Source organism: Centropristis striata, chromosome 9, assembly GCF_030273125.1.
Source record: "Centropristis striata isolate RG_2023a ecotype Rhode Island chromosome 9, C.striata_1.0, whole genome shotgun sequence".
Lineage (NCBI taxonomy): Eukaryota > Metazoa > Chordata > Actinopteri > Perciformes > Serranidae > Centropristis > Centropristis striata.
This window is the reverse complement of record NC_081525.1, coordinates 10,257,543-10,272,380: the sequence shown is the minus strand read 5'-3', so window position 1 is coordinate 10,272,380 and position 14,838 is coordinate 10,257,543. Positions and strand designations below refer to the sequence as shown.

General features: G+C 36.6%; 1 protein-coding gene across 1 annotated transcript; it reads left to right on the top strand.

Annotated features, from left to right (window-relative positions):
- The first annotated feature begins 1,398 nt into the window (after window positions 1-1,398).
- On the top strand, window positions 1,399-13,004 carry LOC131977994 (uncharacterized). The gene is made up of 15 exons (XM_059341482.1): window positions 1,399-1,632; window positions 2,746-2,925; window positions 3,386-3,433; window positions 3,916-4,034; window positions 4,886-5,060; window positions 5,176-5,301; window positions 5,516-5,562; window positions 5,651-5,726; window positions 6,780-6,994; window positions 7,646-7,829; window positions 8,031-8,114; window positions 9,914-10,047; window positions 10,577-10,818; window positions 10,905-11,014; window positions 12,215-13,004. Exons 1-15 carry the CDS (start codon window positions 1,489-1,491, stop codon window positions 12,407-12,409), a joined length of 2,079 nt encoding a protein of 692 aa, XP_059197465.1. The 5' UTR covers window positions 1,399-1,488; the 3' UTR covers window positions 12,410-13,004.
- Window positions 13,005-14,838: the final 1,834 nt, after the last annotated feature.

Sequence of the window (14,838 nt, the reverse complement as noted above, 5' to 3'; positions counted from 1 at the left end):
CGACATGACTGGAAAAGGTGAGTTGGTCATCAATCATCACCCCTAAGTTTCGCACCACCTTGGTGGGGGCAAGACACAAGGAGTTTGTTGCTCTGCAGCCTCAGTGTCGATCTCAGACGGTTCAGTGTGTTTGTTCTGCAGCTGTCGCCACAGTTTCTCCACAGAAATGCGATGTGATTTTAAACAAACAGAGGACAGAAAAGACAGATTAGATATCAGGTGACTGTGCTGCTATCTGCTGCTGCTGAACTCTGCAGACTTTATTCAGCAATTATTAAGTCTGTTTGTTTGTTTGGAGACAAAGTTCAAGAAACGTCCTTCACTTCCATGTAACAGGTGATGTGGTAGGTAATTTATGCTTAGATAATGGATAAAATATGTGTTTTCATTTGAATTAATTAATTGATTTAAGTTTATTTTGAACATGTAAAATAGTCCTACTGAAAATAATAATAATACACAAAATAGAAAGAATACAAGATTGTCAAACACAAACATTTAATCCATCATTCATTGTTAATGAATTCATTATCTCACTTCCCTATAGATAAAACCTTCAAAAACAATTATTTTCATAAACATATCCAAATATATCACTAAGTCATACATCTAATTCTATATGTAAATACAAAATACAGAAACAATTTGGAATCCCATATATAATTGTAAATACATAAATGTATATAATATATATGATTATATATGTATATTTCTTATAAATGTAAACATATGTACACCCACATAGCAAAAGGCACATATCTCCAAATTTGCACTTTGCAAAATAAATGAATAAAATAATAATAATAATAATAATTAAAATAATAATAATAATGATAATAATAATAATAAATTAATGAAATAAATTAAGAACAAAAAAACTAAAAATGAGAAATAAATAAATTAAAATTAATCACACAATAATTAATTAATTTAAGTAAATTAAATTGAATTATTAATTACAAATAAAATAAGTTTAAAATAAAATACATTTGATTAATAAATGAAAAATAAATAAATGAAAATTAAAAAGATAGTATTTTGTCCCTGGGATTTCTTTGGTGGGGACACAGTGTTTTAGGTGATGAATCAACAGTGATGCAATCATCATTAATGATAAAACAACAGCAGGACGTGTGAACAGCTGATTAATGTCATTAGTTACTGTTAGAGGCCTTTTGTTCAGGAGACTCTTTGAAACAGAAACTGGAATCAGCTCTATAAAAGGCTGCAGAATGAACTCTCAGCCAATCAGAGCGTTGGAACAATCCCCAGAACCAATCAGGTGGCGGGAGCTCGACCCTGAGCCAATCAGAGCTGATCGATCCCAGCTGGAGGTGATGAGAGCTCAGCTGGCCACAAGGACTCCATCACTGGAAGAAGAGCTGCAGGTTAACAGGAGAGAGGACAGGAAACAGAGAGCAGAGATAAAGACAAATAATAATAAGAGGAATCTGAGACAGAGAGGATTGAAGTGATAAAAGGTGATATATGCAGGAAGTGTTTCTGAGGATGAAGCTGAGCAAGAGGAAGCTGCTGGTGATCACAGAGAACATCGAAATGAAGCTTTTCTCTTCAGAGGAAACCTGCATGGTGACAATAACACATGTGGAGGAGGAGCTCAGCTTCCACCAGGTCAGAACACACAGGATCAGTTACAGACATTAAATCTGTCAGACTGATATTTAATGTCTTTGTGTTTAGAAACAGTCGGAGAAACTCATAGAAACTATAACATGTTCAGCAGAAAACATTCCTTCAGACTGATTTAAAAAACAAAACAACTTCTCTTTAATTGCTGTACACTGTAAAACGTTTTTTCATAGGAATTTACTGTATTATTTTACACAGTTTTTCTTTTTTTCTACATTATTATAAATGCAATAAAATAAGTAAATTACTTTTATTACAATTTATAAATAATGTATGTTAAGTGGCATATATAGATACACTGTAAAAAAATGTTTTTTTAAAAGTTGCCAAACTCTTACCATTAAATATCAGTTAAAAAAAACCTTATGTAACAGATAATTTACAATAAATATCTTTGTATTAAAATATATATATTTGTAGATTAACTAAAGTTTTTTTCTCTAATTTGACAGTTAATGTTTAGCAACTTTTGCTGCCAGACTTTTTACTATTTTTTTAAAATACAATTTAATAAAACAAACAACCTTTGCATTAAATTTAAAGTTTTACTGCAAGAAAAGAGAAAGTTTTCTTAATGTTTTAACATTCAGTAATATGTTCGTTTTTCTTTTCTTTTCTTTTTTTTTACATAGAATTCACTGTAATATTTCAATGATTTCGATAATTATATATATATATATATATATATATATATATATATAATTTTTATTTTATTTTTTCTAATTTTATGTATATTTGTAAAAAAAAAAAAAAAGTTTAAATTTTTAATGGCATTTGCATTTAATGTAGGAAAATCAAGAATAACCTGTAAAATAATACTGTGAATTTCTGGCAAATAACTCCTTAAAAAAAAAAAAAAAAAAATTACTTGAGAATGACTTTAAACCAGAAACTAAGGTAATCTGGTCTTTTATTTATTTAATAATGCAAAATAGTTCACATTTTTGAAAAACTTTATGCTTTTGCAATGATTAAAAACTGTCGTGCAGCCGTCTAAAATTCAAAGACTTTCTTCTTGTGTGCTCCCTACATACAGAGCATCATTTGTGTGTGCATGCTAAAAAAGATCTTCCTCTTCCCTCCTGTTGGACCCAGAGTCCCCTGGAGCATCCTCTGGTCCTGGACTGCGAGGAGGACAAGGAGGAACCGGAGCTGCAGGTTCAGACCCCGCCGCGGCAGCAGGCCGAACCCAAAACAGCTTCTCCTGTCAGGGCCGAGGTCCAGCACTGTCCCCCTGTCCTCGGAGCCATGGAGGACATTGAGATTGAGATGGAGGTTAGTGGACATAATGGATGGAAGTATATTAATGGAGCTGCACTGCAAAAGAAAATGTCATCCAAGTGAATCATATTCATGTACTGCAGGTGTTTAACCTTCTTAAATATATGCTTTCTTTAAAAAATTCAAGAATACATATTTTTTTTCTTTTTTTTAATGATTTCTGTCATTCTAACTGTGTAATTCTGCACAAAGACATGTTTGAGTTGGTCCCACTTCTACCCATGATTGTGCTGATTCCATAGAGCTGCAGGACTGATAGATCATAGATATTTTATATATTGCAGTGAAATACAAGGACACAGAGAGAAGAATGTAAAAACAGCAACAAAAATGCCCTGAAACAGCTCGTTGGGGTTCAGAGCTCCAAAAGGAGGATTGTTGCAATGATTGATGCATTTGTCAAGATCTCTTTTTCTTAACTCAAGTAAACGTTTGCTCTTCTCTCCTCCTGCAGGTGTTTCCTCCCCTCCCCAAGTCAGAGGATTCTTCCATCATGAGCTCGGTACGTCACCTCAGGTTTTATAATATTTTAATTTCTTGTTTAAGGAATCACAGTAAATCCTGGTGTCAGGACTTTCCAGCAGGAAACCATTTAATCTGGTTAAAAGAAGATCATTGTCACCACTCAGGCTCCTCATTTCTCAATAATAGAATTTTATCAAGTTTAGTTTATTGGACAAAACAGCTTTGCCGTGCACTAACCTGGAGCCCAAACAGAAAATATTTACTCAATCAATCAGCAACACTGATCTGTTTCCTCATTATCTCAGCTAGAAGTTTCACAGTTTGCACGTCCGTCTGCATGCTTTATTGCTCTTTTTGCAAATGTATCACATGCATGTTGTGCTATTTACATTCTGTTGTCTGTTGTCTATGATTTATTTCGTTTTTGATGCATTGATTACTCGTTTATTGTATTGTATTTAATTTTAGCATCAGTTTTAATGCAAAGTCATAAATCTGTAATTGTCCTGTGCGCTGCAGCCGTCCACAAACAGAGCCAGTCGTCTCAGGTGGAAGAGCCTGAGTCCTCAGAGGACAGGACTGGTGGTCAAAGACATCCTCTGTCTGCCCGGAGGACACGAGCTGCCTCAGCTGGAGAGGTGAGATGGTTACTGTGCTCAGATCGTCTTCTAACGACTCGATGTATCAGTTTAAATGTTGGTTTGGATTTTAGGATTTTGAAATGTATGTTTCCTTTAAGAGATCACCAGTAATGCACCATTTATCAAAGATACAGTGTAAAAAAAGTAATTATCGTTAGAATTTATACTTTCCGATTTTCCTTGAATGCGTCATAGGTTATACATTTTTCCATTAGAAAAAGTAACCAACACGAAGCTTAAAATTATGATATTTCTGTCAATAAAAGCTTAACTGTGAAGTCATAGCCTAATTGACCCATTTTAAAACCATAAAATGCATTTTTTTCTTCTTTTTTTTTTTTAGATAAAAATTACGAAATTAACTCCAGCACTGATTCATTTAATGAGATTACAGTTATATTATTCAAACTGCAGCTCAAACTACAGTTACAGTTCCACTTTAACCTTTTTTCTAACTCCACCATCAGTCAGAACTTTTTCCTCAAGACTCAGAGAACGCTGCCTGAACACTAAAGTCCTGGTTATTCTGAATTTTTTTGGATGTTTTTGTCCCTGAGAGCATGAACCCTAACAGCTGTGACCCCTGACCTTTCCCTTTATAGTGTCACAATTGGTGAAATGTTCCAATTTTGTCCCTTCACTGTCATCACTGTCCTTTTATGGTAGAAAATGTTTAGTAGTTTCTGTAGTTTACTGCACAAAAAAATAGAAAATTAATTTTGCAACTTAAATTACTTTGTGGATATGAGTATAGTTCAGCTTTTAGCTAAATCCAAGTTAAATATCATGTAGTTCATGACTCCCCAACATTACATTAATGAGGTAAATATTCCTTTCTGTTCTTGCAGGCACACTGTTCCTCGAGCCAAAGAACGAGCCGCTCTCGCCGCTCTGGGAATGACCGCTCGCATCACCATCGATTGTCGCTGGTCAGCCAATCAGATGGAGCGTCGGCTGGCGGCGCTCTTCCAGGATCAGTCTGTGGAACGGGCCGGACAAACATTCTCCTTCACTTATCTACAGGTGAGTGTTTCTGTTCCTGTGAGAGAGCTGTGCTTCCTTTGGAGGTTGAAAAATGAAGACAAATGAAGTTTCCCTCCACCTTTCCACTCTGATGGTGTGTTTCACTGTTTCACAGTGTGTGCCGGGTTCCCGGGTTCTGTTTGTCCCCGACACTCCTGCAGAGGGCTGGACAGGAGAACAAGTCCTCAGGACCTCCGGACACGGTGCTCTGTACGTCCTCCGCTACCAGGAGCAGCCACAGGTACAACCTCTCCTCTCCTGTCCTCTCCTCTCTGCTCTGTGTAAACAGCCCCTCCTTTCCTCTCCTCTCTGCTCTGTGTAAACAGCCTGTCCTCTCCTCTCTGCTCTGTGGAAACAGCCTCTCCTGTCCTCACGGCATGTTGTGGAAGCAAAATAGCCCAAAATCTCACATTTCTTCCACAGAGCACATAAGTTCAAATATTTTCTCTCAACAGGAAGAATTGGAGAAGTCAGCAAGTGAAACACCTGAGGTGAACAACGGGTAAAGCTTTAATATTTATGGCAAAGAAACATTTAAAAAAGAACCATATGACTGTATGGTCTGAATATATGTGTGCTGTCTCTTTAAGGACGGAGTTTTGTCTGGAGAGCTGCTCAGACGAAGACAATCAGACCGAGTCCTGTGACCCCGACACCACAGAGGAGGTCAGTTCATTTCAGTCGGAATAGATGGGGAAAAGGTAACAAGTGTTGTTGTTGTTGATTTTTTTTTAATGTTTATGTGCCCTAAAATGTCCAGAGGCCAGATCCAGAATGTAAGAATTTTTACATACTTTAACCCCTGAAATGTGTGTTTTCGTTTAAATGATCTCAAAAAATCCACCGTTTATCATAGAAAGAAGCTGTAAAAAGGCATTATTGTCAGTATTTGAACTTTACGACAGTCCGTGTACGGATCATAGGTTCCAAAAGTTTCTCTTAGAAAAAGTGACCAAAACTTGTGTTAAAAGTCTATGGTTAAAATGTTGATATTTGTGTCAGAATGTCTTTATTCTACATGTGTCATTTAAAATAAAGCGTTTGCACTAACCAGATCCTGTTAAAAACATTAAATTCTGCTCCTCAGAGACACTGTGAAGACATGATTGATTCTGCTGAGACCAACGGTCACGTGACAAATATTCACTGAAAATCTGTTTACACAGAGCAGAGAGGAGAGGACAGGAGAGGCTGTTTACACAGACCAGAGAGGAGAGGACAGGAGAGACTGTTTACACAGAGCAGAGAGGAGAGGACAGGAGAGGCTGGAAACATGACAGTACTTGAATCTATACAATATGTGGAGACAAAAATGTATATTCAATATTCATGACACATGTGGGCACTTGGAAAAGTGTTTATATATAAATTCCATTTTATTCCAATTTTTTTTTAAATAATTTATCAGAAATTAATTTTTTTTTCCTGATTTCTGTCATTCTAACTGTGTTATTCTGCACAAAGACATGTTTGAGTTGTTCCCACTTCTAGCCATGATTGTACTGATTCCATAGAGCTGCAGGACTTATAGATTTATATAGATTTTATATGTTGCAGTGAAATACAAAGACACAGAGAGGAGAATGTAAAAAGAGAAAAAAAACTTAAATAGTTCGTTGGGGTTCAGAGGGTTAAAAAGAGTCTGGAGGACTTTAGAGGATGCTGTTTTCTCTCTGTCTCCATCTAAATCTGTTATATTTTTGTCTCTGTGGTTTGCAGATCGATCTGGACCTGGACTCCATCCTGACGCGGTTCAGGCAGGAGAACGTGGATCAGGACTCAGAGATCCAGCTCCAGGTGAAGAGGAGAGATCTGCTGCAGGACGCCCTGAAGGCTGTGAGGAGGCGGGGCTTCTGCTGCAGGACCACGCCCCTCGTCTCCTTCAGTGGAGAGGACACGGACGGCCACGAGGGGCCAATCAGAGAATTCTTCAGGTTACACTTATAATAAGTGTATATAATTATACAATAATTATATACACTTATACATAATTATATATAATAATATAATTATTGTTGTTATTATTATTATTCTAATATTTTAGAAGCAAGTGTGCTGTTATATTTATTCAAAATTGCAAGCATGCATCAGACTGTTTGAGACTGACATAAACATAAAAAATTGCTGGCAAAATGTTTATCATCACTGGGGCATTGCATGTCCTTTTCTATATAAATAAATATATTTCTGATTTATATTTATTGGAGACATTGCTTGCAAAATAACAATAAACATAATTCAAAATAATAAAATAATAAAAAATTTACTGAATCTGCTGATTTTATTTTGGAATCAACTTAAGTCTTTAAAATGACATAAAATTTTGAAAAATAACAATTTCACAGAGTCCGATGTGTTATATTAAGATGCTTGTGTTTGCTTATTCCAAAATCCCAATAACCATAATATTATTTAATATTATTTACAATTTTTTTTATCAAAGTGGAGCCACAAAGTCTCATATTTACAGCTGATAAATCACAATCTAATGTAAAATGCATTTTGGTTGACTGACTAACTGATGAGCACTAATTTGTTGTGTTTAGTGGAACTACATGTTCAGTCTTTAACTTGTTCTCCTACAGGCTGAGTCTGCAGCAGCTGCAGCAGCAGAGTTGTGTGTTCGAGGGTCATCCGGGTCGTTTGCTCTTCACCTACGACCTCGCCGCTCTGGAAGACAGGAAGTATTACGAAGCAGGCGTTCTGATTGGCTGGTCCCTGGCTCAGGGCGGGCCCGGACCTCGCTGTCTGCACCCAGCGCTCTACCAGGTTCATCTTCTATATAGAATAAAGAGATTCTGACACAAATATCAACATTTTAGGCCTCGTTTTGGTCTTTTTCTTATAACGGAACCTTACATAACTTTCATAACCTATGATCTAATGTTATGATCTATACCTATGATCTCTATCTAAACCTATGATCTAATGTTCTAATGTTTCTCCTTGTTTTGTATTTTATCGTCACAGTTGATGTGTGGCCAGAATCCGTCTCTGGAGGACTTCAGCTGGAGAGACATTGTTGATATGGAAACACAGACTCTACTGCAACAGGTGACACACACACACACACACACACACGGAAATCTGATACACATGAATTCTGATCTGATGAAATGAAAAATCAATGTTTCAATCTAAGATAGGACTTTATTTATCACAGAAGGGGAAATTCAATTGTGACAGCAGCTTCAGATACAGACGAGGAGACAAATTAGCATATAACAATAAGACATATACTTAATTATATATATATATATATATATATATATTATACATAAATTACTTATACAGCTGCCTTTGGGGCTGCTATTTCTGAGAGTATTTTGTATTTCACAGATATTTCACATGAGAGAAAAATAGTATTTAATGTTTAATATGATGATTCAGCAGTGATGTGAGCGTTGTACCAGACCTTTGTGGTTCAGAAGGAGCTGAGCCGGAAGGCAAAGCTCTCCATTTAACGGTCCATCTACGTTCCAACCCTCACCTATGGTCATGAGCTTTGGGTAGTGACCGAAAGAACAAGATCGCGGATACAAGCACCTGAAATGAGTTTCCTCTGTAGGGTGGCTGGGCTCAGCCTTAGAAATAGGGTGAGGAGCTCAGACATCTGGAGGGAGCTCGGAGTAGAGCTGCTGTGCCTTTGCGTCGAAAGGAGCCAGTTAAGGTGGTTTGGGCATCTTGTAAGGATTCTCCCGGGCGTTCCGGGCATGTCCAACTGGTAGGAGGGATTATATCTCTCGCCTGGCCTAGAAAAGCCTCGGGGTCCCCCAGGAGGAGCTGGACGTTGTGGCTGGGGAGAGCGACGTCTTGAATGCCCTGCTTAGCCTGCTGCCCCCGCGACCCGGCCCCAGATAAGTGGAGGAAAATGGATGGATGGCTATAGACAAAAGCCCATTAAACACATCTTAAGGAGTTCAAATCATTTCTTCAAAACAATGCATCTCTGTTGCCACATCCAGGAAATTAAATAACATAAAATAGTGTTGTGCAACATGAATAACTCTTCTGAGCCGTCACACAGGGAATGACTCACCCTGTTATGTTTATGGATGAGTGATTTTATGTATTTATTTAACTCTGTTCTGCCACATTCCAGAGAAATTGACCACAAATAGTTTCACCGACTGAACCGGTTTGCTTCCAGCCGCAGACTTCTGTTGCACTTTCACTTTTCTCAATCTCTTTTTTTATTCTGTCAGACTGTCCAAATGCCCCGAAACTTGAACCCTCTAAACCTCAACAAAACGTTTCCGGGTGTTTTTTGCTCTTTTTACATTTTCCTCTATGTGTCCTTGTATTTCACTGAAACATATAAAATCTCTATAAATCTATAAGTCCTGCAGCTCTATGGAATCAGCACAATCATGGCTAGAAGTGGGAACAACTCAAACATGTCTTTGTGCAGAATAACACAGTTAGAATGACAGAAATCAGAAAGAAAGAAAAAAAAAAGTTGAATTTCTCTGATAAATATTTTTTCTTAAATTGGGATAAAATGGAATTTATACAGTATACAAACACTTTTCCCACAAGTGCCCACAAGTGTCATGAATACTGGAAAATAAATGTCTCCACATATTGTACTTATTAAAGTATAGTCATGTTTCCAGCCTCTCCTGTCCTCTCCTCTCTGCTCTGTGTAAACAGATTTTCAGTGAATATTTTTTTTAACAGGAAAATAGTTAGTGCAAACGCTTTTTTTCTTTTTTTTACAATCTTTTCAAGAAAACACATGTTTTCAGGGGTTCAGAAGCTTAACCTGTGCAGTGCCGTGTACACACACACACACACACACACACACACACACACACACACACACACACACACTAATACAGCTCCTCCTATAGCTTCATGGTGCAGAGCGTCTCTCTCCTGATCTCTCTGACTGGCTGTCGAGCTGCAGGATCCCTGAAGTCTCAGCACAATCTGATGAAACACTGTCCGTCTATATAAAGCTGGTCAAACATCACATCTACCACAGGTAACACACACACACACACACGCACACACACACAGATAATACACATGCATTCACACACTTGTAGTTTACACCACATTCACTGCAGCAAGATCAGCTGCTCTGAAAATGTAAAATAAAATAAAAAAAATGATTTGAAAAGTTTTTAAAAATCATCTAATTCTTATTCTTGAGTCAAACAATCACTAAATAATATTAATACTTTTAGACTGTAACTAAAAACTAATTATTTTAATCTGGCTTTTATGTAGTGTCTTATCACAATTTTAGGGTTTTTACTTGTTCTATTTATTGTTTTTTTATCTGTTTTACTTATATTTAATTGTTCATACTAAATGCTTATTTTAATTCTACTGATTTTTGTATACGTGTGTGTGTATATATATTATCATTTATAATTTTACCTACTCATATTTTATTACTCAGTGTGCACTCTGAACTACATTTGATTTGTTTGAAAGGTGCAAAATAGCATCTTATATTAAGAAAAGCTCTGGTGAGCCCCTGGATCAGTCCCTCTTCTGTCCCTCAGGGTGTCCAGTATGATCTCCCAGTTCACTGAGGGGCTGAACAGCTGTGGTGCATTGTGGGATACGATGCGGTGCCACTGGGAGCAGTTTGTCCCGGTGATGACCAGCGAGCAGCAGCAGCCTCTGACCCTCCAACACTTCAAACAGCTGTTCAGTGTCTGCTACAGCCGAGCAGACGGCGGGCTGAGGACGGCCGAGGAGACGACGGCGGGACACTGGGACACCGTCCTCAGCAGGGTCAGCGGTAAGACAGAGGGAGGCCTGGAGAAGAAGTTTTAAAGCAACGTTAAGGTTACTGTTAAACTGAAATGTATCCTTGTGCTCGATCAGACGGTCAGACAGACTTTTCCTTTGAAGACCTCCTCACCTTCATCACCGGAGCCGATCAGCTGACTCCTCCTGGACCCCCCGGACTCATCTCCCTCTGTTTTTATTCCCAGGTTGGTGTTTATCAGATATTCACAGGTCCAGGCGACATGAAAATGAGGTTTCAGAGTGCCTTTTGCTCTTTCTACATTTTCCTCTCTGTGTCCTTGTATTTCACTGCAATATATAAAATCTCTATAAATCTATAAGTCCTGCAGCTCTATGGAATCAGCACAATCACGGCTAGAAGTGGGAACAACTCAAACATGTCTTTGTGTAGAATAACACAGTTAGAATGAAAAATCATAGAATTAGAAAGGCAAGTAAAATTTCAATCAAATTATTTTTTTAATATTGGAATTAAATGGAATTTATATATAAACACATTTCCAGGTGCCCACAAGTGTCAAAAATATTGGGTTAAAATATTGTGTCTCCGCATATTGTCCATATTGAAGTATAGTATATGTTTCCAGCCTCTCCTGTCCTCTCCTCTCTGCTCTGTGTAAACAGATTTTCAGTGAATATTTGTCACGTGACCGTTGGTCTCAGCAGAATCAATCATGTCTTCACAGTGTCTCTGAGGAGCAGAATTTAATGTTTTTAACAGGATCTGGTTAGTGCAAATTTATTTTAAATGACACATGTAGAATAAAGAGATTCTGACACAAATATTAAAATTTTAAGCTTAGATTTAGTTACTTTTTGTAATGGAAAATGTTCATAACCAATGATCCATTCAAGGACCGTCGAAAAAGTTTAAACTCTGAAGAAAATGCCTGTTTTTACAGTTTCTTTCTTTGATAAACAGTGTTTTTTTGGTGGGGTTCAGAGAGATTTCCGTTATTTTATGCTATACAGATACAGAGAACTCTGAATTATCTGTATTTGGATAGAAGACCACAAGTTAGCATTGTTTATACAAGAAGTCCCATTCAATTGTGTAAATAGTAGTAAATATTTTTTATTTGATAGGAACAGGTACTGTATTTTTTTAGGGGGGTTACTGATTCTCATACATTCAAGCATCCAGTTAAGTTTAAAGGTCACGATTGGTTAAATTCAGAATTCCAAAATATCAAGATTAAGATTCAAGCAATCAAATGTCACAGGACACTTTTATTTTTTAGTTATCCAAGTAAGAAATATTCAAACTGTAAACTCTGGATCTAAACGTGTGATTCTGGCTCCCAAAATTGAAAAAACCGACTTGATAATATGATTATAGATGCATATAAATGTGACATTTTCTTCCCTGTGAATCTGTTTTCCAGGATGCTGGCAGCTTGGCTGTGCGTCTGCCTCAAGCCTCCACCTGCGCCCTGCAGCTCTTCCTGCCGCGCGGCGTGGCGTCGGCTGCAGAGCTGACGGAGCTGCTGAGTCGAGCCGTGCATGAGAGCCTCGGCTTCACACGCCTGCAGACCCAGAAACACGCAGAGGGCTGCTGCATAGAGGTGATGACAGGTTAATGAAGCGGGCGCCCTCCTCCTCCTCCTGCTGCTGCTGCACACTCACATGTTTCTGCAGAATCTGAAGTGACTGAGTTTCTGTTTGGGCCTTTAATCACTCAGTGTGACTCAAGCCAGGTGTTGAATAGCAGCTCTGCATGTATTCTGTATCACTGGAACAATAACTTCTTTTAGCAGAGCAGCAGGGAGGAGTTCTCGCTGCTCCAGATCAAATATGAAGGCTTGACGTGTTGACATAATGAAATCTGTTGTTAACACAGATTCGGGGAAGTGAACTTGAAATATGTAACTTCATAGTTTCATTCTTCCTGTAAAGATTATCAGCCACATTTTGTTTTAATCTTCCCATAGTTGGCATAAATTAGAAACAGATTCCGAAGTGATGTGATCAGACTGAGTCTTATTTTCTTCTATTTTTACACTTTTTTGTCACAATGTTTTGCACAATTGATATAAATTAATTTGTTGTGTTTTCACGTAATGTTTTAAGGCAGATTTCAACCAATAATGTGTATATATAAATAAGTATATTTGCTTTAAAATCATGTTTCAAAGGATTTATTAAAGAAGAAGGAAAATGGATGCTTCAAAAAGACATGTCTCTTTTTATTCATCATTTAAAAAGACAGTTACACAACATAAAATAACAACTTAAAGTTTATAATGGTCTTAAAGGCTCAAATATACATGGGAACAATAAATACGAATTTTAGTACAAAAATAGACATTAAATCAGGGATGTCAAGAGGAAATACATACACAGAAATAAGTGATATATACAAGATCACATGTGGGTTATCCTCCTTAAGTCAATCACATTATTAAACATTTATTAATCCAAAACAAACTGAACTCACACACATTAACACTTAATCGTTAACGAGTGCCTCAAGTCGATGTGTCAAGTTGATGAAATGGAAAATCTTGTTCAAGGTTAAACACATAAAAATATTTTGGACACCCTTCTCTACACTGAAATATTTCAAGGTGTGTTTAATGGGTCAACACATGGCTATAAAAAGTCTGCCAGCCAAAGTTACCAAAAACACAATCGAATCAGTTATTTTACAGATAATTTATCCATAATATACAGTAGTTAATATACGTGTGTGTGTGTGTGTGTGTGTATATATATATATATATATATATATATATATTCAAAATACAGATATGTATGAGATATTTTGTTTTTACTTTTTTACACTTTACTTTTTAAACTTTAAATTTAAAGTTTTACTGTAAAAAATACAGAAAGTTGCTTTGATTTTACATTCAGCAATATATGTATTTTTATACATGGAATTCACCGTAATTTAACATTAAATACTGTACAGATTATTGTAAAAAAAATTGAATATGAATTTGTTTAAAGATAATTTATTTTACAATATATACATATGCAGTAGATATCTGTATTAAAATATACATATTGATAGAATAACTATTTTTGTATTTTTTTTACTTTCATATTTTACAGATTTTTAAACATTTTTTACTGCAAATTTAAAGTTGTACTGTAAAAAAAACAGAACTGACAGCAGTCTTACTGTTTTCTGTGGGGGGTTTTTTTGACAGTGCACACAACATACAAGCATTGTGTTCATATTTTGGTTTTCCAATCACTTACATTCTCTAAGCTTGTTGAGTTTAAGAAGTTCAGATGAATTTTATAATACTGACAGTCCATTAATTATCCAATCTGCATTCTCTTGCCATGAGGTTCCTGTCAGCAGAGTTTTGTGTGAAACATTTCCTCATTCATGTGTGATGAGAGGGAGGAGTGTTTCCTTTGTCGGCATGGTAACCGCTCCTCTGGTTACAGAGCTCGGGAATCATTGACAGCTCTTAAGATCTTTTCTGATGGACTGTCAGGTTGCTTTGTTCCAGCTTCTCATTGTACTGTGCAAATTATCGAGAATTACACGTCCACTATTCACATTCCCTGGAAGAATAGTCAGCAGTGCAGTTAAGAAGATATTGTTTGGGGATTATAGAGCGCTAGATGAGTTTTAATCAGTGGTGAAGAAGTATTCACAATGTAAAAGTCCTGCATTCAAAACTTAAGTACATAAGTATCAGCATCAAAATGTACTTAAAGGATCAAAGGTAAAATGATGCAGAATGGCCCCACTCAGATTGATAAATATTATTATTATTATTGATGCATCTATATCAGTAGCATTTTAATGTCGTCAAGGTAGGGCTCATTTAAACATCTTAATATGTTTTGTGGTTTAATTCATAAACATGCATACACGTTTTAAAATATGTTTTTTATGTTTAATCTCGACCTGAAAAGTAACTAAAGCTGTCAGCTAAATGTAGTGGAGTCAAGTTGGAAAAAAATGAAATACTCAAGTTAATTACAAGTACTTGAGTAAATATACTTCCACCACTGGTTTTAATGTTGACTTTACAGAGTTTTTCTT